We start from the raw sequence: 18,713 nt of genomic DNA on the forward strand, positions 1-18,713 counted from the left end.
GTCACTCCCCCCTTCATCCTCCAGCAGCTCTGCTGAGAACTTTGAGACAAACACGGAATGACTCCTGCTTGAGGGGGTACGAGTGGGTGGAGAAAGGGAAAGCAGAAAGGTAGGATGAGAGCGGCTCTTCCAGAATCGGTCATCCTCCACCTCCTCCTGCTACCAGAGATGCACAGCAGGCATGGGGATAATGAGGGGGAAGGGAGGGAGGGTGGAGACAGGGTATCAGGTAGAAATAGATGAATGCATTCACGCTAATGCAGTCTTTGATATTTGGCGCATTAGTTGCGCTCTACTTGTGTTTGTTTATGTTTTAATCTCTGCGTAGGTGCTTTGAAATACTTGCAAACAGAATATACTTGCAAATATAATATAGTTTTGGAATGAACTCCAGAAAGAGAAAGAGTTGGTTTCTCTGGAGTCTTTAAAATTACTTTTGAATGAACGTGGGACAAAGCTATCACGCTGCAAATGCTTTATTTATGGCTGCCTTTTTTATGTTGATTGAGTGCGAGTGTAAATGAGAAATGTGTGTTATTGTTGTGCTGCTGCCTCTTGGCCAGGACACTCTTGCAAAAGAGACAATCTTTATGAAATTTTTGTTTTTGTTTTTTTTTTAATCCTGGTTAAATGAAAGTTAAATAAAAATTTAAAAAAATTCTATCAGCATCAAAAATATACACATATGTTAAAGATCCACTTTAATGACAATTGTGTTTTTATTGTTTTTAACATGTTCTTGTAGCAGTTTTTTCTGATTATGAAGGACATATTTAACCCTTGTGTTATCTTAGATGACCCCATCCTTACATTGACGTGTTCTCCCTACCATGACAAAGGTTGAAAGATTTCATGTAATCCATGGACACCAGTGAAGATCACAAATCATTGAAGAAAAAAGGTTCAGCGCAATGTCTAGTGGGTCTAGATGAACCAACTCCCAACATTAAAGTGCCTAGGATAGCACAAGGGTTACAGAAATTTAAGCTCATAATTGCATTTCTGAGTATTTCTTTATTCAAATCCTTGTGAATCAGAAGCTGATGAAAAAAGCCCTTTGAAAAAGAGTTTATTTGTGGCATCGAAAATACATTCGGTGTGCTTCAAGCTCCCTGCTCCACTCCATTGTGTTGCATCACTTGCACGTCTTGGTTTTCCATGGTATCTGGCTCAAAACTGTACTGGATTGCTCCAATATTGCTCGCTATGTTTGTTGTAGCGGTAATGTTATGGTTGGGTAAGCTCGCGGGAGAGCATATAAACAGAGTTCTTAGCAATGCGATGCGGAAGGGGTGCTCCACACCAACAGTTCCCCACAACACGGAGATAAATTTCTAATGACATTCTTTTGCTCTGCAAGAAACAATGTTCTATAAAATTTGACAGGCTTTTTTTTTGTTTTTGACTAAAATGGCATAATCATAATTAGGAACACTGTTTCCATTTTTGCTTTGATTTCTTTAGCTCTGATGATTTAAAGCAGCATCTTAAAAAGGGTAGGATTAGTAACAGACTTTTGTCACATGACCTTCTGAAGAGTTTAATTTCCCAGGCAGAAAAATGTGAACCAATGCCCTGTGTAAAGCCGGCGTGGACTAACCAACTGCAGGGAAGCTGCTTTTGAATGCCACAGTGATTATGAGCTTAACAGGAATTTAATTCTTTTTCTTTTTTTTTTTTGCTATAACCCATCTTTTTAATCCTCCAAGCTGGATGAATAAAGCTTTCCAGTGGATTTACTGTGGACTTTCTGGATGAAACACAAAAACAAAAATTCAGAATGACCTATAAACTGGCTGACTTGGTTTCTCCTGTTTTGGGAGAGGATTATTGCTGTGTCAGAGGGACTCCTTATGCAGCAGGTTCTCCAATGGTGTGCACAGTGTTTTCTCTCAAAGTGGCATCTGCAGAGAGGATAGTGAAAAACCCTCTGCTACCTTTCCTATAAGGGCACCTCTGACACAGACAAAGAGAGAGTGTGATGTATGGAAAACAGTGATTCCATCATAATCATCTGCTGTTATTAAAGGTGCTTGAGGCCTTGTTTAGCTACAAAATGAGAGGGAACTTGACCCTTCGCATGTTCCAGCCCTCATCCTGTAGGCCACTGATAAGCAGGGTGGGGACGTGTAAGGGAGATACACAGCAGCAATTCACTATAACAGTCCTAAATAGGTAGCGTTTCCCATCTTGTGTGCATCTTTGGCGCAAGAAGAATTACCCAGACCTGAGGTAAGAGCGTTCACTCATTATGTCTCGCAGCAACCCATAAGGGGGTCCCTCTGCTCATTACAGACCACCTGCACCTGCGCTCCTGCAGGAGAAGGCTCAGCCTGACCAAATAAGGACATCTATTAGCCTCGGTGGGATGACGTGGAAGCGGCAAAGAGCTGAGCGTTTTGCACTGAATTCTAAAGCGAAGAGGGGAACACTGAGCTAATCTGGTTACATAAGAGCACACTGAGTTTGAGGGCTGCTTCCGCGGTAATCCGCTCTACTATTCGCATTCAACTGTCCCGGCAGCCTTGAATAGGACACGCACACACGCGTGCGCACTTGTGGCTCTAGAAGCGCCGTGCGAAACGCGTTCAGAGCGCGTGGGAACCACTAACTAAGCGCTGTAGGCGCACGCGCGCGTGTCTGCAGAGACCGCCTTGCCCCATGTTGCAACTTGCCGAGCCCGTGACGATTCCTGTGACACGCCACGACGCCGCGCCACCCAGGAGGAGGCAGAGCGGAGAGCTGTGAGCAGACGGAGCAGCAGCAGACCGACTGGACGGACGCGCACTCCCTTTCCCCTCCCTGCAGCTGCGCGTGTCCATTTAACGATTTCAACCGCCAGCATTGTGCAGACTCCCGCAGTGATGGAGGTACCAGGTTTGGCGCACAACATCACCAGTCCACTAAGTCCATGCGAGGGGATGATCAAGGACCTGAGCTTGGACGCCATACAGTTGCGAGATGGTGATTGAAGGTTTTCGTTTGCGTTCGGTTCTATCTGGATACGCGCGGCCGCTGCGGAACAGTTGCATTGTGCTTGTTGTTGGAGGCGGATAAGGGCCTGATGTCTCCCCGGGCTGCGTGGCTGGATGATACGTGCATGGAATACCCGAGTGTATTTACAGTGGCAACACATTAAAGGAAAGTCATTGCTTAAGGTCAATGGATCTCCTACTGTCAGAACGCGCACAAGACAAGCGTCTGGATTTCAGCACCACAGGCGTGGACAGAGGCCGGCGGGCATCCGCCTTTGACTTCCTCTGTTTTATCATTTTGCTTGTTTTCTTTCATTATTTCACTTTGAATGGCAAATTCGCTTATCTTTGCGTTCTGCAACTTCAAAAACTCCTACATTAAATATTCATCAAGTCTTTCAGCTGCGTCCTTATTGTCTGTGGCCGGCTTCACCCCGCCTCAGAAGTTATCTGATTACAACAAATATGATACCATGCATTGATCAAGTTAAATAAGAACAAGCGCATCCCTCATCTCAGGCTTAAAGATGTGAATAGAAAAAGCAAGTCATGGTGGAGAGAGAAGGAAAAGCTGAAGCATGGCTGCGCCCATGTGTGCGCACGGGGCTGCGCGCATCCATCCACCCATCCATTTGTCTTAACTGTCATGTGCACGGTTGAAGGGAACCTATAGCTGCAGCAGAAGAGGGGTGCAAGCAATCCGCAGCTCATCAAGCTGATCCCATCAACGCAATTACACGCCAGTGATTCCACACCTGAGACAAGAGGCGTGGTCACGCAGCCTCTCAATTATGCTAATTTGACAATAAATCAGAGAGTTTCCATTCAATTTAGTCAGGTTTTCCTATATCCGAATATTTCCCTCAGCTTTGTGTTTGGATTGCCGGTCATGGTACCAGAGGGGTCTTTATTCAAGGATCAGTGCACTCATTGTGTCACTTTTCCTTTCTCATCTGTCAATGTACAACCGGATACATTTATTTCTACTTGGTGTTACTTTTGCATCATTCCAAGGCTTCTGTTTTAATGTACGCTGAGCCCTTTCACTTTAACCCACTCATAACTCAACACTCTTATCTGTTTTTGTAAGATAGGTTACCTCATACATTCTTTTTGTGTCCTTGAAGCACCCACATACTTGTGTTTTTCCAAAAACAATGGAATTGCTTTTATAGACTTTTGAATATATTTACTACTGTGGATAAAAAACCACAATGAGGAATATAGGAAGCTTTTACCAAGTGTATAAGGTCATTTGGAGTCATCAAGCTGCAGATTTTTTTCGTTTTTCTTTTAAAAAATGCATAAGAGATTCTAAGAATAATCAGAAAAGGTGAGTGGTGATTTGTAGTAGCAAGACTATATTTTTCTTTTCTCTTTTGGAGTTTCCCCTTTGTTTTAAATTGGTATTCAGCACCCATACTCAGGACAACATGCTTTTCATTGTCACTAACACATTGAGCAAAAATCTAAATCACCCACTTTTAACTTTATTGCGGTGAAAAAAACAGCACTGTCACATCTGGTTGATCCAGGCCACATTCATTTCAGTTTCAAGGAGCTTTCCAAATTTATCTTCCAATTCCATTAATATTTAATTTCCAGTGCTGACCCAGCAAATGGATGCATGCAGGTTGAAGAGGCCTTCTGTCTGTGGGCAAAAAGCTCTCCCACACAAACACATACACATTGACAGCGCTGCTCAAGCATTTCAATGCACAAAAGAAACAACAAGTTGTGTGTTTTCTGTGTCAGAGGGGGCTTTTGCTTCAGGGGCTATAAGGCATGTGGGTATGTGCAGTATTGTGGGTTTGGAGGACGTTGTTGAAAACTTAAGGGGAAACCATCACAGAGGATTTTTTTTAATGTTTTTATGTATGGTTGATGGATCCATGAGCTGCCATGATGTTATGCTGGACTGTGTTTTTCACCAGCCTCCTAGAGGGACTTAATCTGACGACCGTTTTGATTTCATATCCTCAGATAATGTATTTTTGAAGGGAGTAATGAAATGCACACCCGGTGCCTCGCATGGCCTTTGTGCAGTGGCCGCTGACAAAATTAATTTGCTATGATGGATGGCTGTCATTTAGGCAGCCAAGCAGTGAGTCTGCAGTCTTTTCTTTGAAAATGCTCTGTGTGAAATGGCAGAGACCCTATTGGTCTGGCAGTGTTTTTTGAAAAATATTTAAGCCTTCATACTTGCAGTAGAATTTTAATCAAAAGCCATAATATCCTGAATTATAATTCAAGCAAAAACTTTGATTTCTTTTATTTTTCAAATGTGTCTTCTCTCAAACCTGAGTTCTTATATTTCTATACATTGTAAAAGCTTGAAGACTGACTCTGATCATCTTCGTATCTATGGCAAAATCATTCACAGTGGTCTTTGTATTATGATTATGCAGTTGTTGGCCAAAATAAAAATAAAAGACTTGTGTTGTTCTCTAGTACATAGTTTGGAAGTAGTACATTATAAATTCACCTCTGAATTCTGGGTGAGACTGTTGGTGCAGAGTAACTCCGCCCCCCTTCCCCTCCCCATTATTGAGAGCTCAGAGCAGGGAGCTCTATTTTGTTCGTCCTAAATAAGCTCTTTTTCAATAGGCGTTTTTTTTTTGTCTCTTCCCGATTAAGAGATATTTTATTAAACAATATATACTCAGATGTGTAATTTTGAGCTGAAATTTCTTAATATATGTCCTCCATTACCAGAAAAATGCCACAAAAACATGTTTAAAACACCCAAAGCACTGTTGTCATCTGAGTGGGTCTTCAAAAAAACTCATATCTCAAACTTTCATAGACTTTGTTCAAATTTAATAAAGCTCCATCAGTGTTTTTTGTCTGAAAGCATATATTCTACCTTAATTAACTTCAAAGTCAATCTGAAAATGCCAAATTGATCTTTTAATTTCTTCTTCTCACTTTTCATTTTGGAGTCTCACTTTTGCTGTTTCAGTCTGTTAAAATACCTGAAATAACAATAATAGCTGAAGTTGTGTTTTGTGATTTAAATGGCTAAAGATCCACAGATTAATTACAGAGTTTAAATACACCCCCACCCCCCCTCCGCTGGTTTCTGCATTGCTTTGTTGACAAAAAGATATGAGTACAAATTTAAACGAGGAGTCTGTTTGCAAAAGAAATGGCTCTAAACTGAGTCAAAGCAGAGAAAGAAGTTGCATTTAATCACAGCCAGTACAAACAGATTATCTCAGCTGGTGATTCATGCCACAGATTTACAGTCTTGGTTCAACTGTTGCATAAATGTGTTTTGTGTTTATGTCATCCAACATGCACGGTGATGACATGTGGAACAGACCTTCAAACTCATTAACAGCACAATTAACGGAGCAAGTGTCGACAGACGGACAGTTCTATCTGAAATCAGGCTACAGCTGTTCTGTGGCATGAAAGCTGCCGTCTGAGTAACCTGGCCATTTCTGTTCAATGTGAGCAGCTGTGCCCAAGGATTATGTTGTCATGACTTGCAAGTTTGAAGTGTACTGTCAAGGTCTTTGTCATTTCCTTGTTAATACTTTTTAAAATAAAGAAACACAACAGTCTGTTATCTAGAAAATAACAATCCATGCAAATGAAGAATATTGAGTCATTCTGTTTTTGCATGATTGTGGAAAAACAGTTTTTTTCCCCCATGAGCTTCGCCTCTGCCTCATATCCCGAGAGACATTTTTATGATTTTAGTTTAAGGTTTCTAAAAGGTAGAAGGCACGTTGAAACCCTGGTGAGTGGGCTTTTGCTTATCTCACAATGAGAAAAAGATGTTTTCCCTTGGCAGCTCCTCTTGCTGCCAGCATGGGCAGCTTCAGATTAGCCTGTGTATTCACAGGAGACAAAGGTGCGATTTTCAGAGCTCTGCAAGCTTCTCGGCTTGGTTAAGTCTGCTTTGCTGCTCATGCATACACTGTTTAGTGCGCAGCTACTGCCAGTCAGGTCCTTTTCCACATTAGCACGTGTCATCAGATCTTGGAAGTTTGACTTTTGAAAGCAAGACACCTGAACCTGAAGCTCCTTTCATTTGTGAAAGACACACCAACCACAGATAAAACACTTAAGCATTATCTAAACTGTGTAGATACGATTGAGTGTCTTGTAACAGCAGGTTGTCTGCACCACCGTTTACTGTTACTTCAGTAAATTTCATGCTTTTAAATACTCTTGCTAATCTATCATGTGTCTGGTTGCCTTTTTTTTTTTTAAAACATTTGATACTTTTTATTTCAGGGATGCATAGAAATGCTTATATTGAGACATCAAAATGTCCAAATAAAGTTTCCTAGTATCAACATTTCTGCAAAGAAGTTTATCCAACTTTCAGCTTTGACTGTACAGCTATGACTGCTTCAGTGCACCTGCAACACAATTTTTTTTTAATCTTAGATACAGATACAAAATGTCTTGTTATCAATGTTTGTTAGAACATGGAAGGGTTACTATTCTTTGGGAGTCAAAATATGTGACCATCTTTTGATCTGTTTTCAAAGCATTTCCAGTGGTCTTTTAATAATGGTTATAACGTTCTTTGCCACAACCGATAAACTTGTTTTCTAGAACATCGTATCAACGTATCAGCAGAGCAACAGTGGTTCATTAGAAAATGTAACTCTGAGTTGTGGGCGGGACCATTGGCGGAGAGCAACCCTGTCCCCCCTTCTCCTACTTATTACTGAGAGCTCTCTGCTTACACACTCTCTCCTGCAAGCTTACTGATCCTCACAACCCCAACCTAACATTACCGGTGCAACAAAAAAGATGAGTAATGTTGGGGCTATCCAGCCAAACAGTTTTGAGCCAAATGCCAGCTCAGACCAGTAAATCTTGTCATCTGCAAGCATCACGACAGAACGGAGCAGGGAGCTTTTGGCTCATCCAGCGAATTTTATACATAACAATTACACATTTCTTTTTTTGTCTGCTCCTGATTCCCAACAGTTTGAATAAAAAAATACTAAATATGTCCTGCTTTGTCTGAAAAAATGCTGTAAGAACATGTTAAAAACACCAAAACCACAATTTCCATCGGATGGTGTCTTTAATAAATAAAAACTAATGTTTAAAAATAAGACATTAGCTTTTGTTATGGGCCAACTCAAGCTGAAAATGTCATTAAAAAATCCTAAACTTAGCCTATCAATTTTATTCTGCCCGTCAAGGAAAGCATCGTTGTTCCTATCAACAATGCAAACAAGGAGTTGTTGGTTATTTTTTTCAGTTGATTCTTCATTTTTTTAAATCTGAAAATACAGAATTTTATTTGACAAATAAGTTTTAGGCTCTAAATCTACTGCTAATCATATCCTTTCTTACTCAAGTAATTATTTTGAATAACCCTCTAGGCTTTTACTTGAGAAATAATTTTAATGAAGTAAAACTATACTTGAGCAAAATATTTGCATAGTCACCTCTAAGGAAACTATCTCCTCCGTCTGAAAAGAATAGCTGATGTTCCCTTTACAGCCCATTGCACTTGGAACAGATCTTATCATGAACATACATTGGAATTCATATGCATTTTAATGAGATTTTTATTGATGTTTTCAGAGCTCTTGCCTCTCTTGTGTCTTATTCTGAGGAACAAAAGGCCAAAAGTGGTTAGGTTCACTTTCTTTGGGGGTAGGCGATCCAGGTAGTTTAGCAGTAAACACACTCCGCCTGCAGAGCTGGCACATTAATTTTAGCCAGGGATTGGGTTAATTTGTCCCGTAAGAGACTGTGAAAGGTTTTCCCGCTCCCTCAGCTCCTGACCTTCCTCCTGCTTGGCTCTCACTCCCCTCCTCTTTCATCCTGCTCTCAGCTTCCCAGAGGATTTAGCTTCACATCTCGACAAGCAGGCCTGCCTGCTAATGCACAAACCTTTTCAGATGCACCTTTTTAAGAGTTTTCTTTTCTTAATTTGACAATGCAAATGAGTGGGGATTGTCTTTTGGCATACAAAATGAGTGTTGTCGTGTTGCCTCTAGAAAGTCAAAAGCCCTTTAGTTTTTCAGAAGGTATCTAAATGCATTTACAGAGGTTCACAGTCTTGACAGAATAGCGTTATTTACTAGTTAATTAGGAGAGCATCAGAGTAAACAGGAGATGAGTCAGCCAAGTGGATATGCAGGATGCAAATGCCTGCATGGGGCTTTAGTTTGCAAGGAAAACATCAGTGTTGATGGTAACACTTCATAGAAAAGATAGAAATAAATTGGCTTTAGGCGCAAAAAAAGCTATGTTTACAAATCGGGTGAATATTGAAGTTGTGTTCTGTTGTTAGTCTGAAGTTAAGAGGACTTTTTAAAAGAGGATTTTTCACTTTAAATCCTTGAAAGTGTTTGTCCTCTGCGGGTAAATAACATTTTTGCCAGGCGGATGTCGGGGTGGAACACAGCCTATGTCTGTTTTTGTTAAAGGTCAGCAGCACGGTGCCTCAGCTGGGACTTGACCACCCTGACATTCCTGTCTGGACTGTTCTGGCTTGGTGGAGCACTTTTTTTTTTTTCCTGAATCTGCTCTGAGTAAGTCAACTCAGTGGGGTTCAAGTTTCCTCACGCTTTAAATACAGACCACCAGCAGGATGGGTTGTTTTCTTAAATTGGTGCAGGGAGGCGTTGGAGTGTCTGTTGAGGTCTGACAGCCAAGCGTAATGCAGACAAGCTGAGGGATTTAATTGCTTGCATCTTTTGTCAGACTCAGAAATCCCTTTTGCCTCCTTGCAAATAAAATCTCATTTAGGGCAAGTGCCTTAAGTGTAGACAGTAAGTTATTTGTTTAAATGCGCTGACTATAATGTTGGGTTCTCACACTAGACTCCATCCGAGCTATACATTTCTTTCATAACAAGAAACGCAAAGTTGGAAGTCTTTGTTTTCAAAACAGCCACTATTTATAAGTACTTTAAAAGTTATCCTTGGAAGTTAAAAACAATATAGAACATTTTCATCCAATAGTTTTACTTTAAGTCACGATCAGGAAAAAAAATATATAGTAATTTATATATATATATATTTTGGTGCAACTAGTATAGATTAGTAGCAGCCACCAGCTGTTGGTTTATGATCTCCCAAAAATCAAGCTTTCCACTTTGGAAGTGTAATGTGGAGGTGAGACTTTAGGGTCCACACAGTCAATTAAGAGATTATTCTTTCATCTCTCCATCTCCCTGTGGATGAACAGAGATGGATTTTCTATGCTCCGCTGCTCCTCCTATTATCACCACACTTTAGAGCTCGGTCATGTTGAGCATTACTCCCCAAAATACTGCATTCTTGAATTTTACTCACTCTTATGTTTAACGACCAAGCATGCACAGAAAACGCATTGTTGCCATGCCAAGTGGGAGTTTCACTTTGTGACGTAAGGTCCATATTCATCCCTAAATCGACAAAGCTCCCATTCAGCTGTGTTTTGACACACTTTCACTGGCCTCTGTGTGCACTTTGAATTGTAGCCCTTTGGGGGTTTTACTATATGCAGCTGGGAGAAATGTCAGATTAAGTCAAACTTCCTTCATGAGAAGCATCAGTATCAGATTTGACAAATACAGTACAACCGGCCGGGCCACTGGTGCCGGACTGCGTTGGCCAATGAAACAGAGCAGTCTCTGCAGAGACGGGATGCAAGGATTAGAAATATTTCATGGCATGCTTGTTCTGGAAAGCAGAAATTTGTATGAGTGTAGGACGGACTGATGTGTTTCCATGGCAACTTGTTTAGTAAGCCAGTGACACAGGCATGAGGTATATAGAGTCTGTAAAGCTGAAAGTGTTGTCTGATTATTATAACTACGACTAAATTCTATCAGGTTTAGAGCACTTAGATGCCAACGCGCGTGTCGGCTTCATTTGGTTTCTGTCACAATTCTTCTAGTAAGATTTATGTGGCAAGTTTGACATGCACTATGTGAATCTCATCAATTCATTTAGCTGTAAGGTTATCATTTCTGTTTGACAGGAAACAAATCACAGGACGGCAGCATTTCAGAAATGGAAGAGCTTCCCGTTCCTCAGAACATCAAGATCAGCAACATCACCTGCGACTCCTTCAAGATCTGCTGGGACATGGAGGCTCGCACCAAGGAGCGCATCACACACTACTTCATTGACCTGAACAAGAAGGAGAACAAGAACTCTAACAAGTTCAAACACAAGGTAAATACTCCAGACAGGTAAACACCACGAAAAGACAAGGCTCCTATGACTCAGCAAACGGCGTGTTTTGTGCACCTGCTGTATAAAGCGTGCTTCAATTTGCAAATGTGGCCTTTTGCAAGCAGCGTGTGCCAGTAAATTTAGCAATTTATGATGCAGCTATTAGTCATGCAACTGTTTAACCAGTTAAAGAATATGAAAAGCAGAGCAACAACAATTCAAAACAGACTTTATTAGGTCAACATCTGACACAAAACAAATTTAGTTTGTGGATCCTTGGCGTCTGATTTAGACAAAGCAATATGTTTGAAGCTTTTTTGTTTTGGATTTAGAACACTGGGGATATAAAACGCTCATTCAAAGAAATCTTTTTGCACAGTCATCAAGTTAAACTGCTACAATTATTGCATGCTCATTTTTTTACCATGTCAGTTATTCTCTTTTTTATTTTTTATTTAAAGAATTGTGAAATTATGAATGCCTTATTTAAAAAAGGGATGATTAAATCTTCTTGAAATTAATTAAATAAAAATAGAAATGATACACTGCTGTTTAGTTAACTGAGTCGAAAAATGGTAAATTTACTCTGGTTTTAAGGTCAAGATGCCTTTATCTTTTTATGCATGTGTCATATTAATGTGTGCAACTTTGATCATATTTTAGACGTAACCTGAAAGCATTCATGCATTAAGAATCATGCACTTTTTTTGTGTGCAAAATCCACAGTGTGAGACTAAATAAATGTGCAGATCAGTACAGTACTGATCTGTGAAGCATTTTGAGTCCTGATGAGTCCTGATTTTATAAACTCTGTTACCAAAACTATATAAAAAAAAGCAAAATAAAGTCAAAGTTATAAATTAAAAAGAACTATGCCTTTAAAGTGTGGCCCATGAATAATTTCAGTGTGCTTTTGTCGAAAACTGTATTACCTTGAGGTCTGATAGGCTACTGGCTCTCACATTGTCATCTATCTGCTTCAGAATAATTGCATCAGCATGGAGGCTGTTCTTTTAGATCTGTTTTGGTTATCTTGCTTCATCAGCTTCCTGCTTTGCATCTTGTTTTTCAGTTCTTTCACACACTGGAGTCGAGCCTTTTCCCCTGTTTCCATGTTTTTACAGCAGACGGATTCTGTTGTTAGACATGGATTTTGTTTCAATCAATGAGCTGTTTTAGGGCCCACAGATGCATGTCAGGATGGGGAATTGTTATTGGGATTTTGCAGAATGTCTTAAACTAAAAAGAATCCTGATGTCCGTGCTCAGGAAAGCCATGAGTGTATGTTTTTTTTCCCTATCACTGTTTTTTCTTGTGAACCTCCTGTTTCTCTTTCTTTCTCAGGATGTTCCAACTAAGCTGGTTGCCAAGGCAGTGCCTCTGCCCATGACAGTGCGGGGCCACTGGTTCCTGAGCCCCCGTACTGAGTACACTGTAGCTGTCCAGACTGCATCCAAACAGGCCGATGGGGACTACACCGTCTCTGAGTGGAGCGAGATTGTCGAGTTCTGCACAGCCGGTATGTCCTTCAGATACACACAAAGAGGTGAACTGAGTAAGGAAAAGGCTAACAGTGAAGGCTGTTTAATGATGGATCAAAATACAGAAAAATAATTGACTAGGAAAAGGAAGGATTAAAAGAATGAAGGGGTCTTATCTGTGCATCTTCTGATGAGGCAAGAGGCTTAGACTGGGGGAGGGGGGGGAGATGGCTGAACGACTTAAAGGGATAATTTTTATGTAACGTCTAAATGTCTCTTCCCTGGGCTGTAGTGGTCCAAAAGCATAACAGTGGTTCTAATCTAGTTAAGTTACTCACTGAGTTAAAGAAAAAAAGCATTTTTGTGATTTCAGTTTATGACCAGGGGTTTTCTTCCCATAGACAACAAATCAATAAAAGCTTCCTGGTTGGTGTTAAGATACAGTTGTGATCACATCAGTGGTAGACGCCCGAGAAAAAATAGTTTTTCTAGAATAAATGGTCAAAATGATACTTCCCTTTACCAGAAAGTAGTCTATTTAAGTATGCTTAGTCTATGCTAAAATGGAGGCAGTATTCTTGAAGTTTACTTTTTATAAACTATCTATATATTGTAAACTTAAAATGCTTCACTTTATTCTGATAAAGTACTCTGTTAGGATACTTCCTACACTACACATACCTGGTTTATAGTATACTTGCTATACTTATCCTCAAGTAGATTTAATAAAATAAATTTCAGGTGTACAATTTTTGGCTAAGGGCAGCTATGAATCTGGTTATTTAGACATTTGTCATGCGTTGAATTTTTTCCAGATTATTCCTTGGTTCATCTAAATCAGCTCCTGGAAAAGGCAGAGGTGATCGCAGGACGGATGCTGCCTTTCTCCGTCTTCTACAGAAACCAGAACAAGGAGTACTTTGACCACGCCAGGTAAGTGGTCACTTCCCAGTGTTTTGATTTAATGCCATACACAAAGAAAAATATTCCTTTCATTACTTATGTAGTTCCAAAGGAGCGAAAAAGGTCATTTGAAAAAGTGCCTTTATTTGTTTTAAAACTGAACATAACATAGATTTCTACGTTTTAGCTCTGTTTTTAATGCATTCATCTGTTGGTGTGTGTGTTCTTGCATTACAAATTTACCTATTCCATCTTTTTCTGGCTCAAGAGGCAAGACCGCTCTCTTGTGGTGCCATTTATTCATCCTAATTAATGTATATATTTATATTCTCTATAAATGTTGATGATTTACTAAAATTACCACAGAATAAGAAATAACACGTTTTCGTAGTGTAGTGATGTTTCATTATTTGCCTTTTGTCTATTTATTTTCAAACTTGTCTCCTCTCCATTTGATGGTTTTTCTTACATACTGCTCTGAAGAATCCCCCCTCATTCATAAAGATCATTTCTGTAGTAAGAACAGAGTCGTCTTTGTTGGCCCCACTCCATGATGTCACTTTCTTTTGTCTCCTTTTTTTTTCTAAGAAACTCTGACAGCACTATGCTTAGCTGCGCCACCATGTGGACAGAATGAGTACTGATCTGATAATTCATCAAGAACATCCTTAGAACTGCAAATTTACAATTAAATATAAATTAATTGTTTTGAGGAGTATTGTTTTAATTAAAATAATCATAATAACAAAGCTCTTCCTTTTCAGTGAGACAAACATTTCTCTTGTGATTTGTGAGACAAACTGGATTAGACTGATCTCAGCTGCAGAAAACAAACACCTACTTTATTCAAATAACTCCAATTAACTTCATCCAACAAACTGCATATTTTGCTTTTTGAAAATTTTGAAGGTTTTCTCAATAAACATTTATGAAGTATTGGGCAATCATTAGGAGACATTATAATAGGCTTTAAAAGGATAATACAGTCTGAGGATTTAAGGAGCCATAATACTCCCTTGAGTGTGACATCATTAGTGACAGACGCCTAGCAACAGGGATATTGTAAGCCCCTCCCACAAGGAGCCAAAGGCCTTCTGTAGGTCATGCCATAAGGAAATGACAAAGAAAGAAGCAAAAAAACTACAATTTTTAACTTAAATTAAGTTCTATTCTTTAAAAAGATGCGATTTAACTAGAGGCTATGGACTATTTTTAATGTTAGAATATGGAATTAATAATTTGTTTAATGACCAGTTGCCCTCTTTTTTTATTTTCATCAGAGATGTGCTAGACAACCGGATGCTGCCGTCAGTAAAAGACAACAGTGGCAGCCATGGCTCCCCCATCAGCGGCAAGTTAGAGGGCATCTTCTTCAGCTGCAACACAGAGTTTAACACAGGCAAACCTCCGCAGGACTCCCCGTATGGTCGCCTTCGCTTCGAGGTCCGGGCCGACGCACTCTTCAACCCTGACACCAACCTATACTTTGGAGACTTCTACTGCATGTACACAGCCTACCACTACGTCATTCTGGTCCTGGCACCAAAGGGCTCCACGGGGGACGACTTCTGTAAGCAGAGGCTTCCTGCACTCGACATCACCAACAACCGCTTCCTGACCTGCAAACAGGACGAAGGGGCTGGTCTGGTGTTTCACCACGCTCAGGATGTCATCCTGGAGGTGATTTTTACAGATCCTGTGAACCTGGCATCGGGCTCGGTGGCGGAGATCAGCGGTCATCAGCTGATGAGTCAGTCCACAGTAAACGCAAAGAAGGACCCCAGCTGCAAGGCCTGCAACATCAGTGTGGGACGCTAAAAATGAGCAGAATGTAACAGGGAGGGGAGGACAACATTTGACTTGCCTCTCAAGACACATGAAAGGAAGTCTAACATGTCCTGAGGAAGCAGACCAACACATGCATGAAGCAGCAGATTTATTAGGCTCCCAGACGTGTACCAAACATATCTGACGATGCTTTTTTTTAAACCAAGAGACCATCACTTGCAAAAAAAAAGGGGGGTGGGGGGTAGGCTCTACATGTCACTTGCATCGACTAAAAGAGGGTTGTATCCCATTATAAATGTAAAATATAGTCAAATCCCAATTTTACAGGTCAATCTGACAAGTCACTGGTATGCATATTGATCCCTTTACTAACAAATATTACCTGCTTTCTTTCAACTTCCTGTTTGTTTAAACATCTAACCCCCATGTTGATTGATTACTTGTCACTGATATTCTATATTAAATAAGCGTCAGGTTTTAAATTGTTTGTTTTGCTCACTTTCCACATCTGACAAAAATCCTTTACGTCTGACTAGTGATATGGAGTGGTACTACAAAATTCTAGGGCTGCAGTATTGATAGTCATTTTTCTGTAAACCAAAGGTATATAAAAAGTGTCGACCCGTTGTGGAATTTAATGCAAATGCCTCTACGTGTGTAGTCACCAAGTCTTTGATGACCAATTGTGAACAACTTGTTACAAAAAAAAGAAAGCATGATGCAGTTCTGCACATTTCTCATGAGCATGAGAAAGCTGTCAGTACCTTTAACATAGTAACATTCAGTGTAAGTCACTATTAATTTAACAAAGAAAGTAGAACCATAAACTGTGTTTGGCAGAATAAATGTGAAAAAATATTTATTTTTTTGATACATTCATATATATATATACACATACAAATGTATAGAAAATATAAACCAGAAGTGCACAATGTGACAAGCTCTGATCATTGACAACTAGGGCATTTAGAATTCCATCCAAGACAATATATATATATATATATATATATATATATATATATATATATATATATATATATATATATATATATATATATATATATATATATATATATATATATATATATATATATATATATATATATATATATATATAAATATATAAATTTTAGAGATATAACTTGCACTAAGTTCACTGCATGTTATCCACGGTGAACATTTAAATTCAATTCAGACCAAGAATGAAAGTCAGAATGCATATCATAGCACAAAGAAGGTTTAGGAAGGCTTGACATGCACAAACACTGAGAGCATTTTAGCTGAGAAACAAGTTTCCTCTCCACTTTCAAGCTGTGCAGTCTCCTCATCAAATGCAGATGGTTTGGTAGGAACAAATGGTGAGAAACGAAGTGCCATAATCTCCAAAAAGTAACCGTGTTACACACATGCAACTAACATAAAATGTCTTACTGACATGCAGAGTTTCTGCATCTGTTTTACCATAGTTGATAAGCAGTTTTTGGCCAGTTACCAGTTTTTACTCAGAGACAATGTCCATCAGTTTTCTTCATGTTAAGTGCATTCACATAATGAGCATGGCATGAAACATAATCATTGGCTTTGGAAACTCGTTCAGACATGACTAAGCCCTGCTACTCAAAGGTCCCACTGTGAGTTAACTCAGCCTGTTTTGGTTGAGGTTTGTTTTTTACTGAGCAGGGCCTCCAGCAGGCGTAGCTTTGCTTTGAGGTTCTTGTATTGGCAGTATTCTTCTGCTATTGGTCCACGATCCTCCTTCTGACAAGCCCTGTCAACGATATGAGGAGAGAAGATGCAAGTTAAAGGCAAACACTGTTTTTCAGAATAACCTGCAGCAGCTTCCATCACTGGTTGATAGTCCCTATGTTGCCTTATTCAGATAGCTTTGTACAGTGTGTATTGTAATCAAAAAATACTGTATTTACCTTGAAAGTTCAACATGTAAAGTAGAAAGGGTGTGTGCAGTTTAGACAGAGCGAACATCTATCTTTGTCTCCTTCCTGAACTCTTAACGTTACATGACTGTGTGTTTCAACGTCGTACCATTGACTTTCTTTTTGTGGGTGTTTTTTTTTTCTTTGTTTTTCACAAGGCATTGTTGAAAAACCAAACGTTCCAAGTTTATTAAAAGAAAACAATAAAATTCAAATGCCAAGTACCATGAAAATGATGTGTGTGTGAACAGTTACTATACCTGCCAGTCTGTATGTAGAATTGGTCTTCAAACTCCCTGAGTGCTTGGTGAAAGCGTTTCTTCTCTGATTGAACTATTTTCAAATGCTCCAGTAATTCTTCCCTGAAGAAGGAAGGTGTTAACAAAATAATACTTTTTAATTAAATTCAACTGGATCTAAGTCAAATAATACATTAAAATTGATAATGGATGTCTGATTACTTTATTAAAAGTGTCATCTCAGAAGAAATTCATTTTACTGCAGAGGATCCTTCTAAATATAAAAACATTGATGGTATGCAAATAAAATCTATTTTACTGAAAAGATAATAGCGAAAAAAAGGTCAAATTTTGAATGTTTGCTCATTTTGTGATTAGATTTGATGCACACAATGCTAAGAAACAATCTAAACAAAGATGTAAAAATGGCAAATATCTGAGGGAAAATTATATGGCTTTTTGAAAGGGACTTTTGTGTGATTGATTCATCCACTAAGCACATAAACAAAACCCAAAAAAGTGTTAAGTCACTGAATTTGAAAAAATTAAAAAATTAAAATGCAAAACAAAAAGAAAACAAAGATGTTTAACCCTTGTGCTATCCTAGGCACTTTAACATTGGGAGTAGGGTCATCTAGACCCCACTAGACAGTGCGCTGAACCTTTTTTCTTCAATGATTTGTGATCTTCACTGGTGTCCATGAATTACATGAAATCTTTCCACCTTTATCATGGTAGGGAGAATACGTCAATGTAAGGGTGGGGTCATCTGGACCCCATAGGATAGCACAAGGGTTACAACAAAATTATGCTAATTAAACAAGACGCTAAAAATAAATTAAATAAAAAAAAGAAATAATTAATCTGTAAAAAGCTACCAAGGAGTGGGATAGTGTCAGTGAAAAAGACAAAAACAATCCATACCTGGATGCTTCATGAAGTGTTGCCATGGTGATGATCTGTGACTCCAGACCCTTCACCTCCTCCAGCGGAGACACTGTGGGGGTTTCAGAGGTTTCTAAGAAAGGCAAACACTCATTTGTAGACACAGACCAGGGAGGTTTTAAGCAACTTGGCTGCTGCCAGGAACTTTGATATTTGGAATGCTCTTCATCAGACCCCTCCTCTTCCTCCTGTACTCCACCAAAAAAAGAATTTGACAGACACAGATTTTATTTTTAAATCAATGAAATCTGATCATTACACTTCATTTCTTAGCAGCAAATATACCTAAGACTCA

At 39.3% G+C, this 18,713-nt stretch overlaps 2 protein-coding genes across 9 annotated transcripts in view; one reads left to right on the forward strand and one right to left on the reverse strand.

Annotated features, from left to right (window-relative positions):
• On the forward strand, positions 1-17,467 carry phyhiplb (phytanoyl-CoA 2-hydroxylase interacting protein-like b). Of its 3 annotated transcripts, none has more exons than XM_078931956.1 (5): positions 1-109; positions 10,932-11,128; positions 12,473-12,647; positions 13,425-13,542; positions 14,793-17,467. In XM_078931956.1, exons 2-5 carry the CDS (start codon positions 10,964-10,966, stop codon positions 15,328-15,330), a joined length of 996 nt encoding a protein of 331 aa, XP_078788082.1. In that variant the 5' UTR covers positions 1-109; positions 10,932-10,963; the 3' UTR covers positions 15,331-17,467. The 3 variants fall into 3 exon arrangements, with proteins under 3 accessions (XP_078788082.1, XP_023819235.1, XP_023819233.1); XM_023963467.2 differs by lacking the exon at positions 1-109 and adding an exon at positions 2,128-2,232; XM_023963465.2 differs by lacking the exon at positions 1-109 and adding an exon at positions 2,364-2,964.
• Positions 16,133-18,713, reverse strand: part of LOC101165417 (protein FAM13A) — a 17,483-nt gene continuing 14,902 nt past the window's right edge. For all 6 annotated transcript variants that reach the window (XM_023963640.2, XM_078931952.1, XM_078931951.1 and 3 more), the window contains 3 exons: positions 18,398-18,606; positions 17,495-17,596; positions 16,133-17,068 (listed from right to left, as the gene is read on the reverse strand). In XM_023963640.2, the coding sequence (XP_023819408.1) occupies positions 16,942-17,068; positions 17,495-17,596; positions 18,398-18,606 (438 nt within the window). In that variant the 3' untranslated portion in view covers positions 16,133-16,941. The remainder of the gene's footprint in view (positions 17,069-17,494; positions 17,597-18,397; positions 18,607-18,713) is intronic.

The sequence above is a fragment of the Oryzias latipes genome, chromosome 15, assembly GCF_053564925.1.
Source record: "Oryzias latipes strain Hd-rR chromosome 15, Olatipes_Hd-rR_3.1".
Classification (NCBI taxonomy): Eukaryota; Metazoa; Chordata; class Actinopteri; order Beloniformes; family Adrianichthyidae; genus Oryzias; species Oryzias latipes.